The sequence below is a fragment of the Lycorma delicatula genome, chromosome 1, assembly GCF_047948215.1.
Source record: "Lycorma delicatula isolate Av1 chromosome 1, ASM4794821v1, whole genome shotgun sequence".
NCBI lineage: Eukaryota > Metazoa > Arthropoda > Insecta > Hemiptera > Fulgoridae > Lycorma > Lycorma delicatula.
This window is the reverse complement of record NC_134455.1, coordinates 307,344,976-307,372,686: the sequence shown is the minus strand read 5'-3', so window position 1 is coordinate 307,372,686 and position 27,711 is coordinate 307,344,976. Positions and strand designations below refer to the sequence as shown.

General features: G+C 31.5%; 1 protein-coding gene across 2 annotated transcripts in view; it reads right to left on the bottom strand.

Annotated features, from left to right (window-relative positions):
- The window catches only part of SamDC (S-adenosylmethionine decarboxylase), a 145,210-nt gene extending 119,474 nt beyond the window's left edge, over positions 1–25,736 (bottom strand). For both annotated transcript variants that reach the window (XM_075380895.1, XM_075380904.1), the window contains exon 1: positions 25,543–25,736. In XM_075380895.1, coding sequence (XP_075237010.1) covers positions 25,543–25,667 — 125 coding nt within the window. In that variant the 5' untranslated portion in view covers positions 25,668–25,736. The remainder of the gene's footprint in view (positions 1–25,542) is intronic.
- Between the last annotated feature and the right edge of the window lie 1,975 nt (positions 25,737–27,711).

The following is a 27,711-nucleotide window of genomic DNA, read 5'->3' as shown; positions in this document are numbered from 1 at the left end:
TATATCCACATGAAAGGTAATCTGACTTTGGTCCACCTGCAAATTGCCTCTGATCTTTCATCTAATGAATTTCAAAAATGCTCGTAGAATCCAAAATATAATACACACAATTGATAAGAGAATTGTTAGAGTACCAAATTCAAACACAAAAAATGGTCTGTAATACATTAAAAATTAAGAAGTTCATTTATCAACTTCGATCGAAATAATCGGCGTAGATGACTGATACCATACGGAAATATAACATATAACTACGATAAAAAAATATCACTTGCTGAGAGAATGGGTTAATTCATTTTCTGCGAGCTTAAAGTTACTCCCATTATTAAAAAATGTACATTACGATGGCCTTATCTAACTCACTCGTAGCACTTTTATAAACATGCACTAAATGTCTACCTTATAAATACAAAAACAAAAAAACTGAAAAAAAATTAAATTAAACAAGCTTTAATTCTAATCTTAACCATTTATTATTTAACAAGGTTTTATAACAATTTTAGTATTCTGTATCTCATTAAATAATAATAAAAATGATAAACAGTTTAGCCTGTACACGCTTTATAATTACTGAATTTTTAATTTTTTTGATTTTTTTATATTTTTGTGAACACGTAAAATGAATCGTAACCTCACACTAAAGCTTTTTAAAATAGTAAGTATTTATAAAATTAATACTACATAAAAGAAAGTAATAACATTTACAAAAATGTATATAGGTTATAAGTTAATTATAACATCTTGTTTAAATATGAATAAAATTTTAATTTGCTCAAAAAGGATTAGAATACTCCTCCGGCAACTGACTTCGCCGTTCCTTGGATATCTATATTGTCTCGTGAAACTGTGGAACAGATATAAACAGGAATTCAGCGCGTATCAGAAATAACTCAATAATTTAAGCTGAATCATTCTATCAGTCACACGTGCAAGTGAAATTGTTTTATTCTTATAATAATGAACTGTTAAGTTATCACTTGCCTGGCGGCGTGGCATGCCGATGATAAGCAATTAAACATTTTTTTGTCTTTTTTGTATGTTTAATAACGATAACATCATTTGTAATGCTTCACACCATTATTCAGTTCAGTGAAAGAAAATATTTCAGTCTGTATAACCGTGTTACTCTGTACGGTACGATAGTTTTATACTTCATTTTTATTCAGTTATTTTCATTCATTTTAATTTACCCTGTGTTTAAGGGCCAATCGGGTTTTAATAATGAGTGAAACATAAATCGCGAAAATCCTTAAGTAACGAAAAAAAATTATCAGCAACGTTATATATAATCTTAAAACAATATAACCTGAAAATGCAGTCAGTAACCACTCGAAAAGCAAATAGTGCAGCAGTCGTTAGCGAAAGGGCAATTTTTAATATAATAAACAAAAACAAAATTAAGGATAAACATGTTAGCCCTCAAGACTAGAAAGCGTGTGAAAACAATTGAAAAGTTGAACGATTTTACCTAAAACCCTATCCGAAAAAAAGTTCATTCGTTTTATTTCAATAACGAACTTCCTAATTTGAACAAAATATTAAATTCCGTGAATACAGATTCCGAACTGCCGAATTTTTCTAGAAGTAAATTACATCGTGTTGATGAATAGATACAATTAATGAAAATTAATATTAATACATTAATGAATTAATGAGAATAATTAATACAAATCAATGAATTTTCTTTCCATATCCAGAAAAAATAATTCTTTACCGATTGAACGCGAACATATTGTTTAATGATAGAGAATTATTTAAGAAAACTTAAGCGATTTCGTGGAGAGGATAAGATAATTTATTGCTTAAATGAAACCCGAGTTAATGCGGGACATGTACAAGAAAAGGTATGGGTGGATAAAGAAATAAAGAGCACAAAAGACGCTTTTATGAAAGGTTTGTCAACTGGGATGACAACCCCGGCTGGAAAAGGTAAACGAATAATAATAACACATGTACGACTTGAAAATAGGTTTTTGAAAGGTGTTTATGAGTATTTGAATTCAGATCTTTCCAAAAGTATCACGATGAAATGAATGGGGGCAGTTTTTTGCAGCGGTTTAAAAAAGTCGACGAAATTGTTGTTGAAGGATCCGTTACAGTAATGCGCCGTACCATTGCCTTAAATCGAATAAGTTCCAAACGCGTCGACCCGAAAATTGGAAATTGCCGAATGATTAAAATTGCGTACAGCGACAACACGTTAAAAGTAGGACTTTTAAAAACGGTAAAATCAGTTAAACAAGAATAAATTCATTATCAAGTACATGAAGTCCAAAATAAATAAAAAAATTGTGTCGTGTTTCTTCCTCCATAATAATGCAATTTAACCAGAGAGACATGAATACGGGCACAACTCAACGGCTAGATTGGGAGTAATAACAGAACATTAAGTTAAATGACGTATGTTTACGCCATGCGAAAAGTTCCGTTATTTTCAATGAATTCAAAGCTAAGGTTGGGTCCTATTGTTTGTTACAGGCATGGTAAATTTTACAATGTCTCGTATTTTGGGCTTGTCATTTGTACCTGTCTGATTATTTGTTCTCGTGCTCGACACTTCTAGCGCCGGCCAGACTGTATGCTTCTCTGTCATCCTTAGTGACCGCGTGTATTCATTTCTCGAATTATTTATGGCTACCCTTTGCACACACCCGTTATTCATTCGTTCCCATACTAATGCATGCACACATCTCTTGTTTTTTACATACACCCTCTCCTGTCCATTACCTGGGTTTAGTTTCCCCCTCTTTTCTTTCACGCCATCTTTTCGGCAGAGTAGATCCAACATTCCTCCCGTACAGTCGCCTATGGCCATTCTCTCTCAAACTTTGTGATAATATTTTCATCGCATTCATACCCGCATAAACGTTGCGGTATTTCTCTGTCGAAATATTTTCTAGCTCTACTCGGCAGTGTCTCGTAATTTCACCGATCTCAATGTTTTGTTTTGCCTCGTTTCTTCGTTGAGTTATTCTTCAAATTCTACATTACGTCTCTGTGGAAAGTGTTTCAATCACTACAAGCTGCCCATTCTATCGACGCCGAATCTTCTCGAGCTGCGGATTATTTTCATCAATACAGAATCTCCAAACTCGTCGCTACATATCTGAGATGCTATGTATTATTCTATCACTAAACCACGTCACACCCCTGTATTCCTGATACACCAGTGCGGACTACGCCCAGGATTACTGTATGTATTCATTTACCTTCATTCACGCGTTCGTCTCTTGCTAATATTTGTGTGCTACAGGCAAGTTCAATTTTCATCATTTATTACGTTAAACAGTTATTTTATCATTAAAATTTGTGGAACATTCAGTTCATCATACCTTATGCCTTTCGATTTCAAGTTTAGTTTAAAAAACCATTTATTCACTTAAGTGCAATCATGATATAGGTGGCTTACCTATTTTACATGTTCAATTATTACGATTTGTTATTGTAATTAACTCTATAATTTATTTTTGTAACTTGTTAATCGCCGAGATTAATTCTTTGCTACTTATGCACTGTATTCATAATACTTCTCATAAATTAACCTAAAGCAAATTACTCCTTATGTGCAGGTACGTTTTAGGACTTTGTAATTTTTCTATTTTCAAGAATGCTTATTTACTAAAATGAACTCTATTTATATTATTACTTATTTTAATGTGATTATATTGTAATAAACGCCTTTTTAAACTGAAATTATTGTAATTTATTTTTCTAAGTTAATGACATCTGTTCATTGCTAATTTTCATATTACAGTATATGTTAGTAGTGCAACTGTTTTCCAGTTCCACTTTCTATCGATGTTATGTTTTAAGTATCTAATTTGAAAATAAGGTGTTTTATGTTCTCTTGTTTTCAGGCCTTTGTTATATTGTGTATTTAAAAAATGTATATTCATGTATTTTTTCATTTAATATTATTGTTCATATGTTGATTCAGCTGATATTTTAAGTATCATTAAGTTATGTTAATTTCATAATTCCTTTTTATGTTTTAAGATTATGATTCTAACATACGTTCATTTGTTTTATTTTCAATTAAAGTCCAATTTCTTTTGGCAAATACTAGCTGTGTGTTTTTTGTTAACTTTACCCAACAATGTAAATAATTTATCGATAGGTGATAATAAAGTAGATGTAAATGCTTGGAATTGAAGAAGAAAAAGAATATGGGAAGCGAGCAGACAGTTTGTGTGAAAATGTTATTGAAGATATAGTGATAAATTTGGGAAACGATGACAATAGTTCAACACACAGTAGTTTATCCGGTCCTGAAGAAATATATTGAGGTAACAAATATTTTTTTTCGGATTTACTTAATGAAATTTTAATATAGAGGTAACGTACTTTCTTAAAATTGTTATTTTTAAGATAATCATACAATTTTATCACTTTTTTTTATTACAAGCTATTTTTAATTTTTACTTCATTTATATGTTAAAAGAAAAGAGAAGTGTTTTCTCGTATGGATTGTGCTAAATTAAATTTAATTAGAATCATCATACTGTTATGTTTTGGTTTGCTACACGCTTTCGTGGGACAAATTATAGAAAGCATTTGCTCATCGATGACCACAATCGATACAATATATAAGATAGTATCTGCTTGTATTATTGGTTATTAATATTTTATTTTCAATTCGCAAAACCGGATTTAACAACCCATAACAGTTAGTTATTTTAACACCACAGACCAAATTTGTCTGTGGTGTTTAAGTATTTTTTAAATTTCCCATATTCAGAGTCAACATTAATATACAGAAGCACGTTAGTTTAACAAAAAAATTAATTTTCCAATACTCAGCAAATACTTAATAACAAACCGTTACCAATGGTTAGCTTCGTCGCCGATCATCTGTTTGATGTTGCTACAAATAAAGAACCGATTTAATAATATATCTACCTGCAGACTGCAGTGTTAATCCAGTTAAAGAAATTTACTTTTAATTTGTCGTATTACTGGTTTACATAAATTGCTGAACTTCAGTTAACGTCAATGACTCGTGAACAGCCTCTGAAGGAATTGTAATCTGCTATTAATTATAATCGAGACTCAATTCGCAAAATTAAATTAACCAAATTTATCAACATTTAGTCGTTCTCATGTACCCACAAAAAAGAATAATATTCTAGAACTTTGCTTCTGATATAAATAGTTTAGAGATTACATCAACTAAAATCAACTGCTTTAAAGTGATTAATTAAACTAATTATTTTAATAACCGATTATTATTCACAAGAATAATTAATTTTCAGTTATAAGTTGATAAATGTAACCCAATGTGCATAAGATTACAAGAAGGCGATTAAAAAAACTCTTACAAAATATTAATACTCTCATAATTAGCCTTCAACGGCAGAAGTCGATTCTTGATCGTTTAACCTACTGACTCACTGATATTTTCAACATACAACATATAATTTCAGGGGTGAAAGCTGCAGCACTATGAAAACGTCAGGAATACAGGTTTTCAATAAAAATAACAGGATTATCATATTTTTCTGTAGTGAACTGTGTTCAACATGAATACAACTACTGAACTCAAACTGATTTTGACAAGAAATTCGTATAGAAAATTTTACACTACAATGAATACGGTGTGATGAATCATCTATTTAACAAAAATGTTATACTTCTACGATGATTACAGCCTACTTATTCAATGTAATTTAACCTTTTCAGATCAGGAAGCCAGTAAAGTGGCTCTGTGCGGTGACAGTTTTAAAACGCTGTTACAAAAACATTTTATACGGGATCTAAGTCGGTTATATTTTTTTATATTCACAAAGAAATCAGTTTTATTATACAATTTGAACTATAGTTATACGAATTAAAATGTTTTATTTGGACAAGAAAGAATATGACCATTTTTTTCTCAGAAATGTGCTTGTGTGTGTGTGTGTGACTGGTGTATTATAATTGCTATGAGGGTTACGGATTTATTTATTATTTACAAAACTAGCTTATTATATCAGCAACATAACGATGTATTGAAACACATAATAAGTTATGTTATACGGCACACACAAAAAAAAAAGGAATTTGTGGTCATAAATGTGTCACTTTTATTTGAGGCCTAATAAATCTTTTCTGACAAAAGATATCGGCATCAATGAAACGCATACCGATTCGTAATGAATAACAGTATACAGTAAAAATAGTTTTTTGTCAATCCGAATAGCCTTTTAAGTGGAGGGGATTTTTATAAAACGTAGTTTTTACTGAATCTCTTTCTTTATACTAACATATGTTACTTTATTGTGTGAGTGAGTACGAGTGAACTGCAGTAAGTAACTTACTATCGCAAACCGGCGTTCCGTTGGTAATATATTATTTCATTATTTTTTTCAAAATTACATCGGTTTTTTTTTATTCAGTGCGATTTTTTTCACATATTGAGCGTTTTTTTAAATTTGTGATTTTCTTTTATTTGCCGTAATTTTTTTTTTATCGAGACAATGAATGACGAACAGATTAGGTTTGCTCTTGACGAAGAACTTTCAGATTATGACGAAAATGACAGTGACGACCTTGAGGGCTTGGATGACATCAAAAATACTGAAATTAGGAGTAACGATTTTTCGGAACCGCATCTCCTGAATTTTAGTAGCGACGATGATGATCCAGGTCATTCGATTAGTGATACTGACACGGAACAGAAAATAAATGTAGCCGGTTCAGTTCTACATCCACATGCTGAAGGAAACGGTAATATATTTCATGAAATCCATTATCGTTCTCCAGTGCAGTTGGATGTTGAAATGCAACCAGCTGTTGAATTTCCTCTCCAAGATGAGGAACTTGACACGGTGGAGTTACAAGAAAATCCAACTGACCGGGCCCAAAATGACGAAACAGTTACAGATGACGAAGGTTACGAGTTGGAAGGTCGTCTGCCAGTTCTTGGAAATCCCTGGTTAGTTTGTACTGATAGGTGTAAATATGATACACTAAACAGTTTGTCTTTTACGGGTCCGGAACCAGGTGCATTTGTAAAGAATCCCGACCTTTTGGCTAAATCCGCTCCTCATAAGAGAGGTCGGCCTAAGAAGCGTCGTAGGAATTTACACAATGTGCCTGAATATATTCCTGATCCCCTTATTCATGGGCAGACGCCGTTTGCCGTATCTATGTTGTTTTTTGGGGCTATCCTTGAAAAAGTAACAACACAAACTAATTTGTATTTTCAAAGCCGTAGACCTGATAAGCCATTACCTAAGGACAGAATTCAAGGTGACGTTAGTCTTGCCCAGATGAAACGTTTCTTTGCAATCATCCTGGAAATGGGTCATACTGTAAGACACACTTTACAAGAATACTGGTCGACTGACGAGGTTTCCCATTTCGCTTGGTTTGGGAATACATTACCGAGAACTGTCTTTCTTCATATTTTGAAGTATTTACACTTCACTAACCAGGATCCACCGATAGAATCAGAAATGCAAACTGGTAACTATGACCGTCTCTGGAGAGTACGCGAAATATTTTAAATTGCTCGTCAGAAATCTCGTGAACTCTGTAATCCACGACAACAAATTGTAGTTGATGAGGTTTTATGCGCCTACAAGGGTAGAGTCTTGTTTCGGCAGTATATACCTAGTAAACGAAAGCGCTTTGGGATAAAGGTTTACAGACTTTTCGATAATTCTGGGTACACATTCGATATGAATGTATATCTCGGGAGACAACGAGAGGAACAAAATGTAAACGAAAAAATTACTGAACGTACAGTTATCGATCTAATTGCAGGTTATGAAAATTGTGGATATCATTTGTATATGGAAAATTTTTTTCATCCCTGCAATTATATCGACGACTGAAAGATGTGGGAATTCTAGCTTGTGGAACAGCTCGATCCAATCGTGCTGGAATGCCAGCTGAATTCACACGAAACAGACGTAAACAATTAGGTTTGACCAGACACCGGTTAGCCTGTTGTACGACACTGGATGGAATATCTTGTATTCTATTCAATGACAAGCGAATGGTAACACTTCTGTCTTCTATTCATGGGCCTGCTGAAGAGGGTAAATACAGTGTAACAATTCACGGTACAGAAAATGTCGTGAGACCTGTAATGATTGTAGATTACAATAATTATATGGGGGCTGTTGATCAATCTTATCTTCTGTCTTCAAGCTATTACTTACATAGGCGCATGACAAAATGGACGAAAAAACTTTTTTTCCACATTTTTGACATGCTCTTTTTCCACATTTTTGATATGCTTCTTGTCAATGCTTATACGGCTTACAATAAATAATAAATAATACGGCAATAAGATGGAGAAGAACCAATCCTTCTGATGGTTTCGAAATGAGGTTTTGAAAGGGCTTGTTTCATCATCTCCTACGAGATTTTCTGCACGAGGATCTTATGTAAGAAATCGTGAATTTTTACGTCTTGAAAGTTGTGAAGCAAGACATTTTCCTAAACGTGAGGGAACAAACAGTTTTAGACAATGCGTTGTGTGCTCGGCAAACGGCATTCGCGTAAGATCAGTCTGGAGGTGTGTGGCTTGTGAGGTACCACTCTGTTTAGATGGATGCTTTCTCGTGTATCACACACGCCAAAATATCACCAACTAGGGGTAAGAGCTTTTTATTTATAAATTTATTACTTCATTTTATTTGTTTAGTTTATTTATTATTTTTCATCTATTTCATTCTTTTGTTTTTTTGGGGAATCTCCCATATTGCGATTTATATGTTGGTGTAAAAACTAGTGCGCGCTCGTAATTTCTTATTTTATATATTATATATATATATAATATATATTACGATTTTATATACATAGTAACATAAAAAATAACTGTTGTTTGTACCGAATAGCTTGTAATTACTGGGGTAATTATTATGCGTTTCATGAACTCTATTGCCCCCCCCCCCCGGGGCGTGTAACAGCAATACTCTGTTGTAAAAAAAGTTTTTTTACGTAATAAATGCTCTAAGGAAGTCTTATAATTTTTAAAATAAATTTTACATTATATGTAACGCTAAGAAAAAATAAATAACTATAAAAATTTCTCGAAACTGATATGCTAATTAATCTGTAATTTATGACACGGGTTTTTCATCATATTTTGCCCAACTTTCAACCGATTTGCTTGAAAGTATTTTTTTTTTAATCAGCAAACTATGTTTCATAAACACAAATCAAAAAAAAAAAAATTTCGCTAATAAAAAACGCGGTAGAAATGCGCAAAAAAAATTCTGCAATTAAATTATCGTAATTTTTGTACGGTTTCAATTTTTTTGTTGTTACAGGCATAAAAAATATCCAATCGTAAGGTTTTTTTTTTGTCAGAATCTGTTAAATCTCGTTAATATACTGTAATTTTTTGAAAATTTTTCACAAGAGGGTAGCATAAGACTATGAAGAGAGGCAATCAGATACCAACTATTTTTGCGGAGCGCTAAGAAGCGCGGAGCATTGTGATGGGAAAAGGTTAAACGTACATATTTTATTTGGGTTTTTCTAACTCGTCCATAAATTAGGAAAAATGATCATTAATAAAGACGGAAAAACTTATTCAAAATATTTTACCATAAAATCATTCATTTTTTTTTACATAATTAGCAATAAAATAAAAGTGCAATTAAAAAAAAAATTAACAAGATAAATGAATCTTTTGTATTTAAAAAAATAAATAAGCAAACGCCTCAAAACAACAAACAGCTAATAACTAAAAGAGAAAATATATCTTATCAGTTTAAGCTTAATCTGAAGAGGACAGTTATTAATATGGAGATATTAACACGTTGATTAATCGGCAAACAATCCCTCAGCCCACACCTAGTACAAATACCATGATGCAATCACAGCGACATCTGTAAACATTACTTTATATAGCATTATACATATTTAAAAATCAACTTAAAACGGTTAGCTCGATTACATAACGAGAGTCCTTTCGGACTCAGAAGACGAACTGAAGGGGAATACAAAGCACATATATGCTGCTTTCCCATATCAGCCCTAGTCAATTATTTCTCATTGGTATAAAGGACCGGAACCCAAATACCAAATCCGTCCATAAATAAAATAAAACAAATCTATAACCGCCACTAAACAAATAATAATCTGCCAGATAAATAGAAAGACACAGCAGCAAGGGACATTTGTCCAGGTTTTGCATTTGCACGGAGAAAACAACCTCCCGCTATTTTTGCATCCCGACATCATATAGACACCTATAGTTGCCTATAATCTTATTCATTCTTCACTTGTCTGTACTGTGTGTTGTGTTTCATAGATGTTCTGCTACATTTTCATCAATTCTTTGTATTCCAAAATTGATTTTTCTTCCGTGATAAAATATTCCACAGATAAACTAGTCCCCCATTCGGATCTCCGGGTGGGGACTACTAAAGAAGAAAAAAATGGTGACTACTATCACCAGAAAATTAAAAAATAACATTCAAGAGTCGAAGCATGGAATGAATGTTAGAAGTCTAAAAAAGGTTGGTAGGTTAGAAAATTTAAAGAGAGAAATGGGTAGGTGAAATATAGATATAGTAGAAGTTAGCGAGATTTGGTGGGAAGAGGAAAACAACTTTTGGTCAGGTGATTTTAGAAACTCTGCGTCAAATAAAGGGCAAGCGGGAGTAGTTTTCGTAATGAACAAGAATATAGAAAAGAGAGTAGAGTATTTCAAAAAGCTTAGCGATAGAATCATGTTTATAAAGAAAAGATCAAAACCTAACCCGACAACGATTGTTAACATCTTTTTTCTTTTTTTTTAACCTCCGGGTCTATCGTTAGGTATTGCTTCAGAGGATGAGATTAATGATTTGTAGCGTGTGTGAAAATGCCATGCCTGACCGGGATCCGAACCCGGGACCTCTGGATGAAAGGCCAAGACGCTACCACTTGTGCCACGGAGGCCAGCGATTGTTAACGTCTGTGTGCCTAAAAGTGCGCATGATGATGATGATGAGGTAGGTATACGAAAAAACTGATGAAGCAATAAAACACATAAAAGGGGATTATAATTTAACAATATTTGGAGATTGCAATGCAATCATTGGAAAAGGCAAGGAAGGAATATTGTGGGTGAATACGAGCTGGGCAAATCGAATGAAAGAGGGGACCAACTTATTGAGTTTTGCACAAAGATTAATTTACTAACCGCAAACATCCAGTTTAAAAATCATAATAGAAGAATATAATGTGGCAAAAGCTGGGCGATACTGCAATGTATCAGATAGATTATATCTGGTTAAGCAAAGATTAAGAAATTAACTTGTCGACTGCAAAGCATATCCAGCAGCACACATTGACAGAAACCATAATTTAGTGATAATGAAATGTAGATGGGTGTAAAAACTTAAAGAAAAGGTGTGAGATTAATCAGTGCAATTCAGGGACGCTTGGGGATGGGGAGGTAAAGATTTCTGAGGAGGACATTGCAAGAGGTGTGAGTAAAAAAGCTAAGGTAGAAAATATAAAAGAAAATTGGGAGAATGCTAAAAGGAAATTCTTAAAACAGTAGAAGTGAACTTAGGCGGAACAAAGAGAACTGATAGAAAACCTTGTATATCAGAGGATATATTGCAGATGCTGGATGAACATAGAAAGTATAAGAATGCTAGTGATGAAGAAGGTAAAAGAAACTATCGAAAATTAAGAAATACTATATACAGAGAGTGCAAATTAGCGAAAGAAAAGTGGATTACAGAAAAGTGTCCAGAAGTGAAAAGAGAAATGATCATTGAAAATAGACGGAGCATATAGGATCATTATGCAGAATTTTGTGATACATAAGTTAAAATTTAATAATGTGTTAAATAAAGACGATACACCGATTTGAGATCTGAATTTAAGAGAGCATTAAAAGATTTAAATGGCAGAAAGGCTCCTGGAATAGACGGAATACCTGTAGAATTACTGCGCAGTGCAGCTGAGGAAGCGATTGATAGATTATACAAACTGGTGTGTAATATTTATGAAAAAGGGGAATATCCTGGACTGGAATAAAATGTTCAGCATTTTAAAAAAATTAGGGTTCAAATACAGAGATAGAAGAACATTTGCTAACATTTACAGAAACCAAACAGCAACAGTAACAATTGAAGAACAGAAAGAAGCCGTAATAAGAAAGGGAGTCCGACAAGGATGTCCCCTATCTCCGTTACTTTTTAATCTTTACATGGAACTAGTTAATGATGTTAAAAACAATTTAGATTCGGAGTAACAGTACAAGGTGAAAAGATAAAGATGCTACGATTTGCTGATGATATAGTAATTCTAGCCGAGAGTAAAAAGGATTTAGAAGAAACAATGAACGACATAGATGAAGTCCTACGCAAGAACTATCGCATGAAAATAAACAAGAACAAAACAAAAGTAATGAAATGTAGTAGAAATAACAAAGATGGACCGCTGAATGTGAAAATAGGAGGAGAAAAGATTATGGAGGTAGAAGAATTTTGTTATTTGGGAAGTAAAATTACTAAAGATGGACGAAGCAGGAGCGATATAAAATGCCGAATAGCACAAGCTAAACGAGCCTTCAGTAAGAAATATAATTTGTTTACATCAAAAATTAATTTAAATGTCAGGAACAGATTTTTGAAAGTGTATGTTTGGAGTGTAGCTTTATATGGAAGTGAAACTTGGACGATCGGAGTATCTGAGAAGAAATGATTAGAAGCTTTTGAAATGTGGTCCTATAGAAGAATGTTAAAAATCAGATGGGTGGATAAAGTGACAAATGAAGAGGTATTGCGGCAAATAGATGAAGAAAGAAGCATTTGGAAAAATATAGTTAAAAGAAGAGACAGACTTATAGGCCACATAATAAGGCATCCTGGAATAGTCGCTTTAATATTGGAAGGACAGGTAGAAGGAAAAAATTGTGTAGGCAGGCCACGTTTGGAATATGTAAAACAAATTGTTAGGGATGTAGAGGGTATACTGAAATGAAACGACTAGCACTAGAAAGGGAATCTTGGAGAGCTGCATCAAACCAGTCAAATGACTGAAGACAAAAAAAAGCCAATGAATTAATCATTAGAAATTTGATATCAGCAAATGAATTAAGATACCTTGTACTACTGGTTCCTCTTTCTAAATGTAGTCTATATTTTTAACTTTTTCAATAGAGCATGGAATCAAATTCTAAAACAAAAACTAAGCAATGAGTCAAAAGATGCATCCGAAACACTTGAATGAGACATGGTTATTAATAATAGTAGGGGCATATAAAAAAAAAACTCCTCAGATACACGCTATAGTGTAACCATAGCACAACTGTATTTTTAAAGTAACATAATAGTTTGATATAAACTTTAAAATTATATGTAGAACTTTACACTTATGACAAACATAGTACGACTGCTTCTTTAAAACAATGTAGTAGAATGGCCCGGGTTCAAAATCATAAGGTAGTAATTTCGTAACATAAATTTACGTATTTATTATATTCAGAATTGGGAATTGGGATTATTATACACACATTTGTTTTTTTTTTATTCTCTCCTGATCTGAAAATTGCAATCACCATTTTTTACTAGATAAGGGCGTGTTTTAGTCAAAACGTTCCATTACAATTTTCTTGTAAACTGTTTAAAATATGAGAAAAATAAATAATAAAGTTAAGAGTTTTTTTGTATTAATTTTTAATATTTTGATAAAATGCACCCCTGGGCCGAAAACCAAGCTTTTACTAGTGAGACGGCAGTCAACGAATTTTCTCATACATGACGTTTATGTCAAATTATATCTTAAAAGAGTAATGCATCTGTAAAATTAAAAAAAAAATCTTAAACAATTTTTGATAAAGAATTTTCTTATTTTTAGAGTGGTTTTGACCAGTAACTTATCTCGAATATGCAGCAAGTAGACTTCAAGTTGTAATTATTTTAGTATTTTTTTTTCTGTTTAACCTCCGGGTCCGCAGTTAAGCATTACTGCACAGAGGATGATGAGATGAATGATTTGTAACGTGTGTGAAAAATGCCATGCCTGACCGGGATTATTATTAGTAATTATAATTATTTTAGTATTAAAACGTGATAACTGTCATTTATAATTAAAATGATTAAAATCAACTTAATAATAGTTCAACAAAGCTTCATTTATTACTTTTTTTGCATATTTTATTATCTTACTGTAATTTTAGGCCTCAACTGTCTGTTGTATTAAATTTACTATTACATTTCAACTTTCTAAAGTAGAAATTTCTTTAGCTTTAATTAGTATTTTTATTAAATTTCAACACCTCAGAGAAGAATCAGAAATTAGATTGTAATTCCTTTAATGAAATACAGATTCTAAATTTTATAACAAAAGTTACTAGAATTTTTCTTATAATTTAAAAAGTTAATCAGTTTTAATATTTTGAATTTATTTATCTTTATTCAAAAGCGCGTAAAAAATCACGCGCGTAAAAAAAGTAATTAAATAATGAAATCAGTACTTTATTGTCTGCACGATACATAAAATACTTTTAATTTAATGAATTGTTCAAATTTAATTATTAGTCCCCGTTTATTGAGCATAAAAAAATAATTTAGTTCCAGAAACAAACATTTTTTTTCACGTTTTAGATTCATAAAACTTTACAATAATTTTAATTAATGAACTTGTTTTTATTATTGGACTTTTTATTGATGTAACAAAATGATTGCCTTATTTTGTTTATGCATAAAAAGCTGTAATGATCAGGCAGAATAAATTTTCTGTATTCCATTAAAACTTTTTCTTGTAAAATGAAGGCACTTTCTCAAGGGAAAAAATATCTATGTTGGGACTAATGGCAAAACAAAGATAGATGTGATTAAGACAAGCCTAAAATGATCATACAGTGGCCATTCATTGAAAAAACAACTCGCTTTCCAAATACGACATAACTTTCCTGGTGTTTTAACACTACTAACAAGGAACAGTACAAGAGCTGCAAAAAGATTCTGTTAGTATATTTCAATTTATACCAACTCATACGATAACTATATCTTTTTATTTATAAAATTTCATTTTCAATCGCTAAACAAAAGTACAAAGAAAACAATCATAAGAAAAGGCCTCCTTACACAAACAACGCAAGCTCATCAATCTAAAGTAGCCAATCAAATTATAAGAAAACAAAAATACATTTTTATTTACATTCAAAGTGTGTCAATGATTATGATAAATGTTAATTTAATTGAAAAGATGGCTGTTACTGCATAACAAAACGTTCAATCATCCCAATTTAATTTTTTTTTATTTCAATGATGTAAAAAATATAATTTATGAAAAATTTAATATAAAATACGGTGCCTAGTTATCAGCAGTAGACTTAAATTAATTACAAAATTCTGAATATTTCCAAGTAATTCAGTGCGTTACTTTGAACTTGCCTGTCTATAAAGTGCAACAATTTTTAATATTTTTGGGCATCTTGATGTTAAACAATCAATTTTGAAAACTGTACATAAATTTTTCATAATAAGCATTCCATGTCATATAATAGAAAGATATTATAGTGAAGTGATTTTTTTATAATTATTGCTCATCATCAAAATTCACTCAAGAATAGACTTAACATAATAGTTGGTGGACATATAGACGTGAACTTCAAAAAGTAAATAATGTAGTTGCTGGATGAGTCGTGAACTACTAACAAAGAAAACTATTAAAAGAAATCTTTTTGTGAATAAAGTGGCTTGCGTGCAACTAGTGTAAAGCAACGAACTGATTACTCTTTTTATAAAAAAATAACGCATTTGAGAGTATACGAGTATAAAGTAGGTTATTTCTTTCAAACTGAAAACCTTTTAATACATATACATAAAATAGTTATTATTAACAAAAAAAAAAAAAAATGTGCAGTTATTTACTGTAGCTAGTAAATGAATTAACATTTTACAAACAGCATTGCTTTAAAAAAAATTCACATAGCTATAATGAGAATAAAAGCAATAAACTACAAAATAAAACAACATCCTCATAAGAGATTAGCTTTTGAACAAATCCAAATTAGTAATTTATTAAATATAAATAAACACATACATTATTATACATCAGGAATAATGTGACAATCAACTTGTGCAAATGAGTTATACATAGTTCTGTTTTGTAATCAGGATTAAATGTATCAACACTATTAAATGATGTAGAGTTTGTAAGTTTATATATAGGTTACTTATATAGTTATACTATATACTTATATATATATATATATATATATATATACCTATATATACTTATAGTTATACTATACTTATATAGTTTATATATAAAAAAGTTTATATATCCCGGGTAAATCAATATTTAGGATAAAAATATTAATTCCTACACTGTCTTGAAACTTACTCCTTAACCTAGTGTTATAGCATATGCAGTAATGTTATAACCTCCCCATATAATCCCAATTCTGATTATTTGGTGTGTAGTATTAACATTTATGGTAATAAAAATTAATAATACAAATGTAAAAAAGTATCAGTGCAAGACCCATTAATTAATGTCCACAGAACTTTAGAATTGTTCATGCTTCCCTATACACATGAACCCCAGCCCTCTGAAACCGATAAAAACAAAAGTATTGCAATATTTAAACTCTTCTTTTTCAAAATATATCCCTTCAAAAAATAAGAATTAACATTAATATAAGAAAACAAGAAGTCGATGCCTTCCTGGCCCCCTTGATTAACAAAACTTCCAGCAAATGATACTCAGACCTTTTTATTTTAAGCGCTCATAAAACACATAAAAATCACAATTATATCAAAGATATTGAGGACCTTTTAAGAAGGATATTTCTAAATTAGATATACAAAAGTAACCTTTAAAATGAAAAAAGTAAATAACTTACAGAAATTTTTAATACAGCACTCAACACAGTATCTCTTCAAGTTTCATTCCCGTCAACAAACACTGTTAAGCTCCCAACATTTTTACAAGATAGCACGCACAAATGAGTAATTCCATCAGTCATCGTATACCGGTGCAGAGCGTGCTCAGCGTTGTTTATGATTTCATAAATCCATATCGACCACTACTGTTCAAAGACAATTCACGGCTAAATATTGCAAGCAACCACCTCAAAGACCTGTTACTGCACAGTATACGAAACTATACGAAACTTTCACTGAAACAGATTGTCTATCACATAGAACGCCTGGTCAGGATTGACCATCTGTTTCTGAAGCAGCAATCAAACAAGTGTGGTAGACATCCATCTGTTTCCAAAGCAGCAATCAAACAAGTGTGGTAGACATTCATCTGTAGTCCAGATAAATCAACAGAACGTGTCAGCTTAGAATTGTATAATCCTAGGGTTACAGTATGGAGGGTTATTGCATAATCAACTGTCATTTAAACCCTACAAATTAAAACCGATACAAGCTTCGGTGAATGTAATAAACGAACAGAGTTTTGTGTAAACATGTTAACAAAATTGAGACTAAAGATAATTAATTATCTTACTAAAATTATGTTCAGTGATGAAGCAACCTTCCATTACCGGCAGTAAAGTGAGTCGATATAATGTGCAGATATGGAGTGAGTGGAATCCACACGTCACACAATCGAACATGCATGGGACTTGCCAGAGGTAATGTTTTTTATGATATAAGCTGTCAGAAAATTTACAGTTCTTTCTTTTTTGATGAGTGAACTGTAACTGGCATATTGTACCTGGACATGCTAGAACATTATCTACTACCACAACAGGATATAAGCACAGAATTCATTTTCCAGCAAGATGGCACACCACCACATTGTCATCACACAGTTGTCACGTATCTCAATAACAAAGTGCAGACTTGGATTATAAGTGATGGAGCACGACTGCTTGATATAACATCAATGGACGTCTCTGTATGGAAGTAAAGTTAAAGAAACAGTGTTTGTTCCTCTGGTTCCAGGAAATGTTGATGAGCTGCAACACTGGATAACACAAACTAAATAAACTGATAAAAGATGGGACATCTGTCATGTTACAAAAGGTAGCCATATTGAACATTTGTAAATGAAACTTGCCAACTGCTATTGTATTCAATGTTGTATCAAATATTTCTATAAGTTATTTACTTTTTTTCATTATTAATGTTGCTTTTGTGAAACTAATTTAGAAATGTCCTGAATAATAAAAACTTTAATTAATTATTTCTCCCTGTTAAATTATGAAATAAAGAATAGATTGATCTTCAATCGATTCTTTTTTGAAAATCCTACTTTTGGAAAAAGTAAAAATTCTCAAAAAAATTCAATCAGGACAACAAACCCTTCCTGCCTCTAACCCTTACATAATGAGTTTTGCTATTGCTATAAGATTAATAATTTGGAAAATTAATTGCTGATAAATATATACATATAAATTTAGATTTTTGTGTTCTATCAATATGACTTTTCTTGTCTTACTGTTAAAAAAAAAGAAGAAAATTGATAAATAATATTGTAGAAAACCTCATTTTCTACCATTCATGCAATTAATTTTTTATTATTATTATATAACAGCAATCCTCCTCTATGAATCATGAGACCTTGCCGTTGGTGAGGGGGCTTGAGTGCTCAGGGATACAGAGTAGCTGGACCGAAGGTGCAACCATATCGGAGAGGTATCTGTTGAGAGCCAGACTAAGGAATGATTCCTGAAAGAGGGCAGCAGCTCTTTCAGTAGTTGTTAGGGGCGTGAGTCACAATGACTTAAACGGCCGTATCAACATCACTCAGTCCTCTGAGTACTGCGCAGCTGAAAGCAATGGAAAACTACAGCTGCTTTTTTTTCCAAGAAAATGTGGCTCTCTGCATTTTCACATAGCAACAATGGAGGCGCCTTCCTTGGTAAAATATTCCGGAGGTAAAATAGTCCCCCGTTCGGATCTCCGGGTGGGGACTACTAAGGAAGGGGTCACCAGAAAATTAAAAAATAACATTCTACGAGTCGGAGCGTGGAATGTTAGAAGCTTAAAAAAGGTTGGTAGGCTAGAAAATTTAAAAAGGGAAATGGATAGGGTGAATGTGGATATAGTAGGAATTAGTGAGGTTCGGTGGGAAGAGGAAGGCGACTTTTGGTCAGGTGATTTTAGAGTAATTAACTCAGCGTCAAATAATGGGCAGGCAGGAGTAGGTTTCGTGATGAACAAGAAGATAGGGAGGAGAGTGGAGTATTTCAAAACGCATAGCGATAGAATCATTGTAATAAGGATAAAATCAAAACCTAAACCGACAACGATTGTTAACGTTTATATGCCTACAAGCGCCCATGATGATGATGAGGTAGAGTGTGTATACGAAGAGATTGATGAAGCAATTAAACACGTAAAAGGAGATGAAAATTTAATAATAGTTGGAGATTGGAATGCAAGCATTGGAAAAGGCAAGGAAGGAAATATAGTGGGTGAATACGGGCTGGGCAAAAGGAATGAAAGAGGGGACCGACTTATAGAGTTTTGCACGAAGTATAATTTAGTAATTGCCAACACCCAATTTAAAAATCATAATAGAAGAATATACACTTGGAAAAAGCCAGGCGATACTGGAAGGTATCAGATAGATTATATCATGGTTAAGCAAAGATTTAGAAATCAACTCGTTGACTGCAAAACTTACCCTGGAGCAGACATTGATAGCGACCATAATTTGGTGATAATGAAATGTAGATTGGGGTTTAAAAACCTGAAGAAAAGTTGTCAGATGAATCGGTGGAATTTAGAGAAGCTTGAGGAAGAGGAGGTAAAGAAGATTTTTGAGGAGGACATCGCAAGAGGTCTGAGTAAAAAAGATATGGTAGAAAATGTAGAAGAAGAATGGGAGAATGTTAAAAAGGAAATTCTTAAATCAGCAGAAGCAAACTTAGGCGGAATAAAGAGAACTGGTAGAAAACCTTGGGTTTCAGACGATATATTGCAGCTGATGGATGAACGTAGAAAATATAAGAATGCTAATGATGAAGAAAGTAAAAAGAACTATCAGCAATTAAGAAATGCTATAAATAGGAAATGCAAACTGGCGAAAGAAGAGTGGATTAAAGAAAAGTGTTCAGAAGTGGAAAGAGAAATGAACATTGGTAAAATTGACGGAGCATACAGGAAAGTTAAGGAAAATTTTGGGGTACATAAATTAAAATCTAATAATGTGTTAAACAAAGATGGTATACCAATATATAATACGAAAGGTAAAGTCGATAGATGGGTGGAATATATTGAAGAGTTATACGGAGGAAATGAATTAGAAAATGGTGTTATAGAGGAAGAAGAAGAAGTTGAGGAGGATGAAATGGGAGAAACAATACTGAGATCTGAATTTAAGAGAGCATTAAAAGATTTAAATGGCAGAAAGGCTCCTGGAATAGACGGAATACCTGTAGAATTACTGCGCAGTGCAGGTGAGGAAGCGATTGATAGATTATACAAACTGGTGTGTAATATTTATGAGAAAGGGGAATTTCCGTCAGACTTCAAAAAAAGTGTTATAGTTATGATACCAAAGAAAGCAGGGGCAGATAAATGTGAAGAATACAGAACAATTAGTTTAACTAGTCATGCATCAAAAATCTTAACTAGAATTTTATACAGAAGAATTGAGAGGAGAGTGGAAGAAGTGTTAGGAGAAGATCAATTTGGTTTCAGGAAAAGTATAGGGACAAGGGAAGCAATTTTAGGCCTCAGATTAATAGTAGAAGGAAGATTAAAGAAAAACAAACCAACATACTTGGCGTTTATAGACCTAGAAAAGGCTTTCGATAACGTAGATTGGAATAAAATGTTCAGCATTTTAAAAAAATTAGGGTTCAAATACAGAGATAGAAGAACAATTGCTAACATGTACAGGAACCAAACAGCAACAATAACAATTGAAGAACATAAGAAAGAAGCCGTAATAAGAAAGGGAGTCCGACAAGGATGTTCCCTATCTCCGTTACTTTTTAATCTTTACATGGAACTAGCAGTTAATGATGTTAAAGAACAATTTAGATTCGGAGTAACAGTACAAGGTGAAAAGATAAAGATGCTACGATTTGCTGATGATATAGTAATTCTAGCCGAGAGTAAAAAGGATTTAGAAGAAACAATGAACGGCATAGATGAAGTCCTACGCAAGAACTATCGCATGAAAATAAACAAGAACAAAACAAAAGTAATGAAATGTAGTAGAAATAACAAAGATGGACCACTGAATGTGAAAATAGGAGGAGAAAAGATTATGGAGGTAGAAGAATTTTGTTATTTGGGAAGTAAAATTACTAAAGATGGACGAAGCAGGAGCGATATAAAATGCCGAATAGCACAAGCTAAACGAGCCTTCAGTAAGAAATATAATTTGTTTACATCAAAAATTAATTTAAATGTCAGGAAAAGATTTTTGAAAGTGTATGTTTGGAGTGTCGCTTTATATGGAAGTGAAACTTGGACAATCGGAGTATCTGAGAAGAAAAGATTAGAAGCTTTTGAAATGTGGTGCTATAGGAGAATGTTAAAAATCAGATGGGTGGATAAAGTGACAAATGAAGAGGTATTGCGGCAAATAGATGAAGAAAGAAGCATTTGGAAGAATATAGTTAAAAGAAGAGACAGACTTATAGGCCACATACTAAGGCATCCTGGAATAGTCGCTTTAATATTGGAAGGACAGGTAGAAGGGAAAAATTGTGTAGGCAGGCCACGTTTGGAGTATGTAAAACAAATTGTTGGGGATGTAGGATGTAGAGGGTATACTGAAATGAAACGACTAGCACTAGATAGGGAATCTTGGAGAGCTGCATCAAACCAGTCAAATGACTGAAGACAAAAAAAAAAAAAAAAAAAAATAACAGCAATAGTGTTAAATAAAATCTGCATTAAAAATATCATAAAACATAACAGAAGTATATTTTGTAAGATGAAATTGTTATACAAAGCCTCTTTCCTAATAATTTTCAAATGACCCTGTCTCAAGTAATAAAAGTTAAAAAATATACATTTTGTATCTACTTGGTCTTACAAATTTTTTCAGGAAATAACACTTACAGCATCTGTGAACAATGGTAACATGAAAGTCAGATGGGTTGGACTTAACTCTTGCTAGTGATATAATCTGTAACAATGTATCCTGTTAGCCAAAACATTGAAAACTGCTGAAAGTTAAAAACTTTATAACTGCTATACTATAATATACCAAAATTTTACTATCATTTATATGGTAGAAAAAGATTCTGTTCTACTACGTGGAGGCAGTATTTCCCCATACAAAAGAGGAACATTAATCTGTTCTTCATACTATTTGATTTTTTTACCTTTTGATTATAGTGTATGTTAAGCACATGTGGTACACATGTGCACTAGTAGCACTACTTTCACCGAAGATAATTATGTACATTACACAGCCAATACCAATGTGATCTGAGATTAGATTTTGAGTTCTGATAAGATGTATTCAGTAAAATAAAAAATATAACTAAGAAAAATTACTTCACTTCTAATTTTTCTAATTAATAATAATATTCTCAGTAACTCCTTCAGTAATTACTTACTTATATAGTGACATTTTAATGTGTGGCAAAAGTTTTACAAGAATGAATAATTTATCATTAGCTGAATACTTAAATATTTCTCTGACTCATTTTAACTAAATTTGATGAGAAAATGCAGTTAACAATATCACAAACTCAATTTATAATTGAAATGACCTTTTCAACCTAAGTATTAAATTACTAAAATTATAAAATAACTACTTATAATCCCAAAACTGCAATCACTATGACTCGATATTTAAAAAAATAAAAATCAAAACATGTTATTAATGAAGAATTTTTTGAAACATTTACATAAATTTTAGCTTATTAGAAAAGTATGACAATAAATAGTTGTATAATTTTTTTTTAATTTGAAGATAAGTCAAAACAAATAATAAGTATAATTAAAATCCTTTCCATCATGAAATCGTCATACATACAGCTAGATAAATGATGGTATCAGAACCTATCTGATGTAACCTTAGTTAAATGCATAGTAGGCAAATGCCTAACAAGCATTTAACTAAGGTCTTAAATTAGATTTTTTTAAATTTATAAAATATTGCTCCAAAGTGTAACATCCTTACCTTGTAAACTAAAAAAACACATTACACTATATTGTTAAAATATTTAACAAATAAGACTCCTTGATTCATAACATCTTACACAATTAACTGAATGAATTCCTACATATCAGTATGCCAAGCCTTTCAAAATTCATGAAAGCAACATAAATTATCAACATTTCAGCTGTACCATTTTCCCCTCTTGTCCCTACAAAGTAACAAAAACTACCTCCTCCTGCTGTAAAGCACCTCCTGCTCATACTTCACAGCTAAAGGAAAGACCAAAGCATAGTGTAAAATACCTCTTTCTGATATACCTCTTCTTCCAACAAACAATACAATCTTTCCATCAGATTTTCAAAAAACAAGCTGCCTTTTACAAACTGATGGATACACAATATATAACAAGTAATATGTTATGCTGGTAAATGTTCTTAATGGTTTTTAAACCTGGTAGTTAATCTTATTACATACAGTATTTACACAACAAATAACATCAGTGAATTTGAACAATATTAACTTCAACCAACCTGTTTATCTTAACAAATACAAGTTCATTTAGCTAATTTATTTAATTTAATAAATAAAGTTAATCAAATACAAACACAGATTTTTAATTACCATAATTTATAATCAGTATAAATATACTAGTTATATTTAACTATCATTAGGCTGCACAAATAATACAAAATACAAGTATCTGTACAACAAACTAACAAGAAGAAATAATGCAATTGTTTGTCAGTCTATAATTTACATTATTCTTTAAACAGATTTACTCAAAAAAATTATTTTTTAATAAAAATGTGTTAAGAAGTATTCATATTTTTCAGATGTGTAATCTGATATCTAACACTAATATCTTACTTAGAAAACTATGTACAGCACATATGAAAAATTATTTTTAAATAATGACACAAAGATTACATTCTCAAGCTAATGCTTTTATTTAGCCTCTTCAAAAAAATAGAATAGTATAAAACAAAAAACAGACAAATTTACTCACGCTAATAGTCCCTGGTAAGTATAATGGCTTGCAAAGGTCTTAAATTCAGTTAATAATATAAACAATATCATAAACTGTGTGTAAATCATCTAGCTCATCCCAGCAAAAATATTTGCATTAAGATAAAAATGAACCAGTCATTTGTGCTTTTCTCACACAAGTCAGTTTAAAAATGTTTTGATGAAGGATAAAAACTAAATAAATTAAGAAAACATGAACATATAAAATAAAAACAAATTCTGAATCAGCTGGTGGACCTTCATAATAACTTTAGTCACAACTCACAAAATTTTTTCCACACCATTAGGTTTTTATAATATACTCTTCATTACTTGCTTATTTTTTCCAACATCAGATTACAGATAATAAAATAAAATAGATGATTCAAAGATCTTTATTTAAGAAGAATAATTATGTATTCAGTACGTTCAATGAATACAATTGAAAAATTCAACAAAAAAAATTAATCAACGCACTGAATAATCCAGAAATAAAACAAGTAACCCCACAAAATAAGCTTCACTGCAGCAAGTGCAACAAATCTATAGTACTGGAAAATTTTTACTTAAAACTCTATCTCAGTGACCTAATTGGATTGATTAACATGTTTTGTATCTAACTGTCTTACCTAAGCTGTTGATAGCTAAATCTAAGTTTTTAAATACAACAGATTCTAGCATTTATGTTATTTAAACTACTACTTTAGTTATCTAACAAGATTAAAAGGGACAGTTAAAATAATCAATTAAGAAATACTGTAATTTATTAACAGCGAATTTACAAATTACAAATTTGAATGCAATTCATACTCATAAAAAACCTCGCGCGCACATACACACACACACACACACACACACATATATATATATATATATATATATATATAGAGGCCAGACAAAAAGTCGATTCAAAGCAATAAATGTTTAGAAAACACTGTACAACAATTTGAAACAATTAAGTAACGAGCTGAAAATCGACATTAAGATACACACTTTTTAACCTCAAATGTTGTATTAAAAAAATACATACAAAAGAAACCCATCCGTTAGTATTATATTTTAATTACAAAAATCAATATTTTAAAACTGTCAACAATACTAAAATCCTATTGTAACCAGTCAGATTCAAATAATTTTAAAAGCAAAGATCATTACGAACAACGTAGCTGAACTTCAAAATAACACTATATACAACAAAATGTAAATAAACACACGTGTCAGAACTATAAGTAGATAATTCCGGATAACAGGCAAAAGATTTAATTAAACCAGGAGTTAAATTACTGCAAAACTTCTGTATATTTCAACAACATAAACCAAAGCCAAGGCGTAACCTTGAAAGTATTCAGTACTGACCATGGACTTGGCCAAAGCCGGCAAAATACAAGCTTCTGCTTACAAATTTGCAATCAAAGATAAAGATTAAAATAAAATTTTGGAAAAGGTAGCATTCAATGTTCAATCATTTCTTTAAGTGCACCTGTTAAATTGGGAACCGCTATAATTCCATATTCGATAACTTATTTTTAAAAAAGAAAACATAATTCTTACCTGGGGATTTTACGAAGATCACACTGTTTTACGTTTCCGTCTGATCGAGTAAACCAGATCTCTAGTAACTTTTCTACACCTTCGAAGTACTGAGAATTATTACTGATTTCCGTTTCAGCCATCATCAAACCGCAGAGAGCTACCCCGAAAAATACATCTACCCCAACGATGGACTACTAAAGACTGAGCCAAATTGCTATTGCTAAAAGACTTTATAGAGCTATGGAAAGCAGTAGAAAAGAATTCTGCGCCTGCGCCACTGTAGCGCTGTAGTCGGACATGCAATAACTCAGTAAATGGCGCGAGTTAAGCAATTACGACGAACTCGGTTTATTGATACTTAATTTTATTATTCTTTATTGTATTTTTTATTCTTACAGTTTTTCATTAAGATACACTTCATTTGAAACTAAGGTTTTACAAATATTTGGTAATTTAGTTAAACTTGTGGAAAAATGATATAACAAAATATAATTATTTTCTGTTCATTCAACATGTCTCAACACAGTTGAGCAACAATACAATACAATTAAATAACTGATTATTTATTATTATTTTACTTTTAATTGTAGTAAATTATAATGAAGCACCTCTATAATCTAATATGATGTAATTCTCTGCATAAGTTTTAATTAAGGTTTCTCTTGAAGTTTTAAGTAACTACCATATTAAATTTTTGTGCCTAGTTTTTCAAAATTCTAAGTTTGACCAAGAATCAAACCAGAACCTACTAGATGAAACTTAGAGATGATAGTATTATTTACTGAGTCGGCTATCATTTTTCATACTAATGATGATTCTTATAAGATATTTTACTTATTAATAAATCAAAATAACAAGAATTAATAATTCTTTCACAGTAATAGCATAAACATGAACATAGAAATAAAACTCATCACATTATAATTCTTATATAATAAGAAAATATGAATTAATTGGATATCCATGAAACAGAATGTAATATTTGTATATAAATGTGCAATACTGTTCAATGACATAACATTATAACAACAGTAGAGTGTATCAAAATTAACAATATATTCTTCAGTATAAATATATATATACTGAAGACTTACACACATATATATATATGTAAATGTATGTTTCTTTTTTTTTGTTTTCAGTCATTTAACTGGTTTGATGCAGTTCTCCAAAATTCCCTATTTAGTACCAGTCATTTCATTTCAATATACCCCCTGCATCCTACATCCCAAAAAATTTGTTTTCCATATAGCAAACATTGCCTGTCTACACAATTTTTCCAATCTACCTGTCCCTCCAACATCAAAGCAACTATTCCAGGATGCTTTAAGATGTGTCCTATAATGGCCTGTAAGTCTGTCTCTTCATTTAGTATATTTTTTTAAATGCTTCTTTCTTCATCAATTTGCCAGAACACCTCTTCCTTTTGTCACTTTATCCACCCATCTGATTTTTAACATTCTCCTCTAACACCATATTTCAAAGGCTTTTAATCTTTTCTTCTCAGGTACTCCAATTATTAAAATTTTACTACCATATAAAGCTACACTCCAAACATATACTTTCAAAAATGATTTCCTGATGTTTAAATTAATTATTGATGTCCAAATTGTATTTCTGACTGAAAGCTCATTTCGCCTGTGCCTATTTGGTGTTTTATATCGTTCTATTTTTAATAATTCTACTTCCCAAATAACAAAATTCTTCTTTCTACCTCCATACTCTTTTCTCATACTATTTTTATATTCAGTGGTTCATCTACTTTATTTCTACTACATTTCATTTCTTTTGTTTTGTTCTTATTTCATGCAGTAGTTCTTGGGTAGGACTTCATCTATGCTATTCATTATTTCTTCTAAATCTTTTTTACTCTCAGGTAGAATTACAGTATCATCAGCAAACTATAGTATCTACATCTTTTCACCTTGCACTGTTACTCTGGATCTAAATTGTTCTTTAACATCATTAACTGCTAGTTTTATGTAAAGATTAAAAAGTAATGAGGATAGGGAACATCCTTGTTGAACTACCTTTTTTATTACTGCTTCTTTCGTATGCTCTTTGATTACTACTGTTGCAGTTTGGTTCCTGTAAATGTTAGCAGTTATTCTTCTATCTCTATACTTGAACCCTAAATATTTTAAAATCCTGAACATTTTATTCCATATAATACCATACATTTTGGTT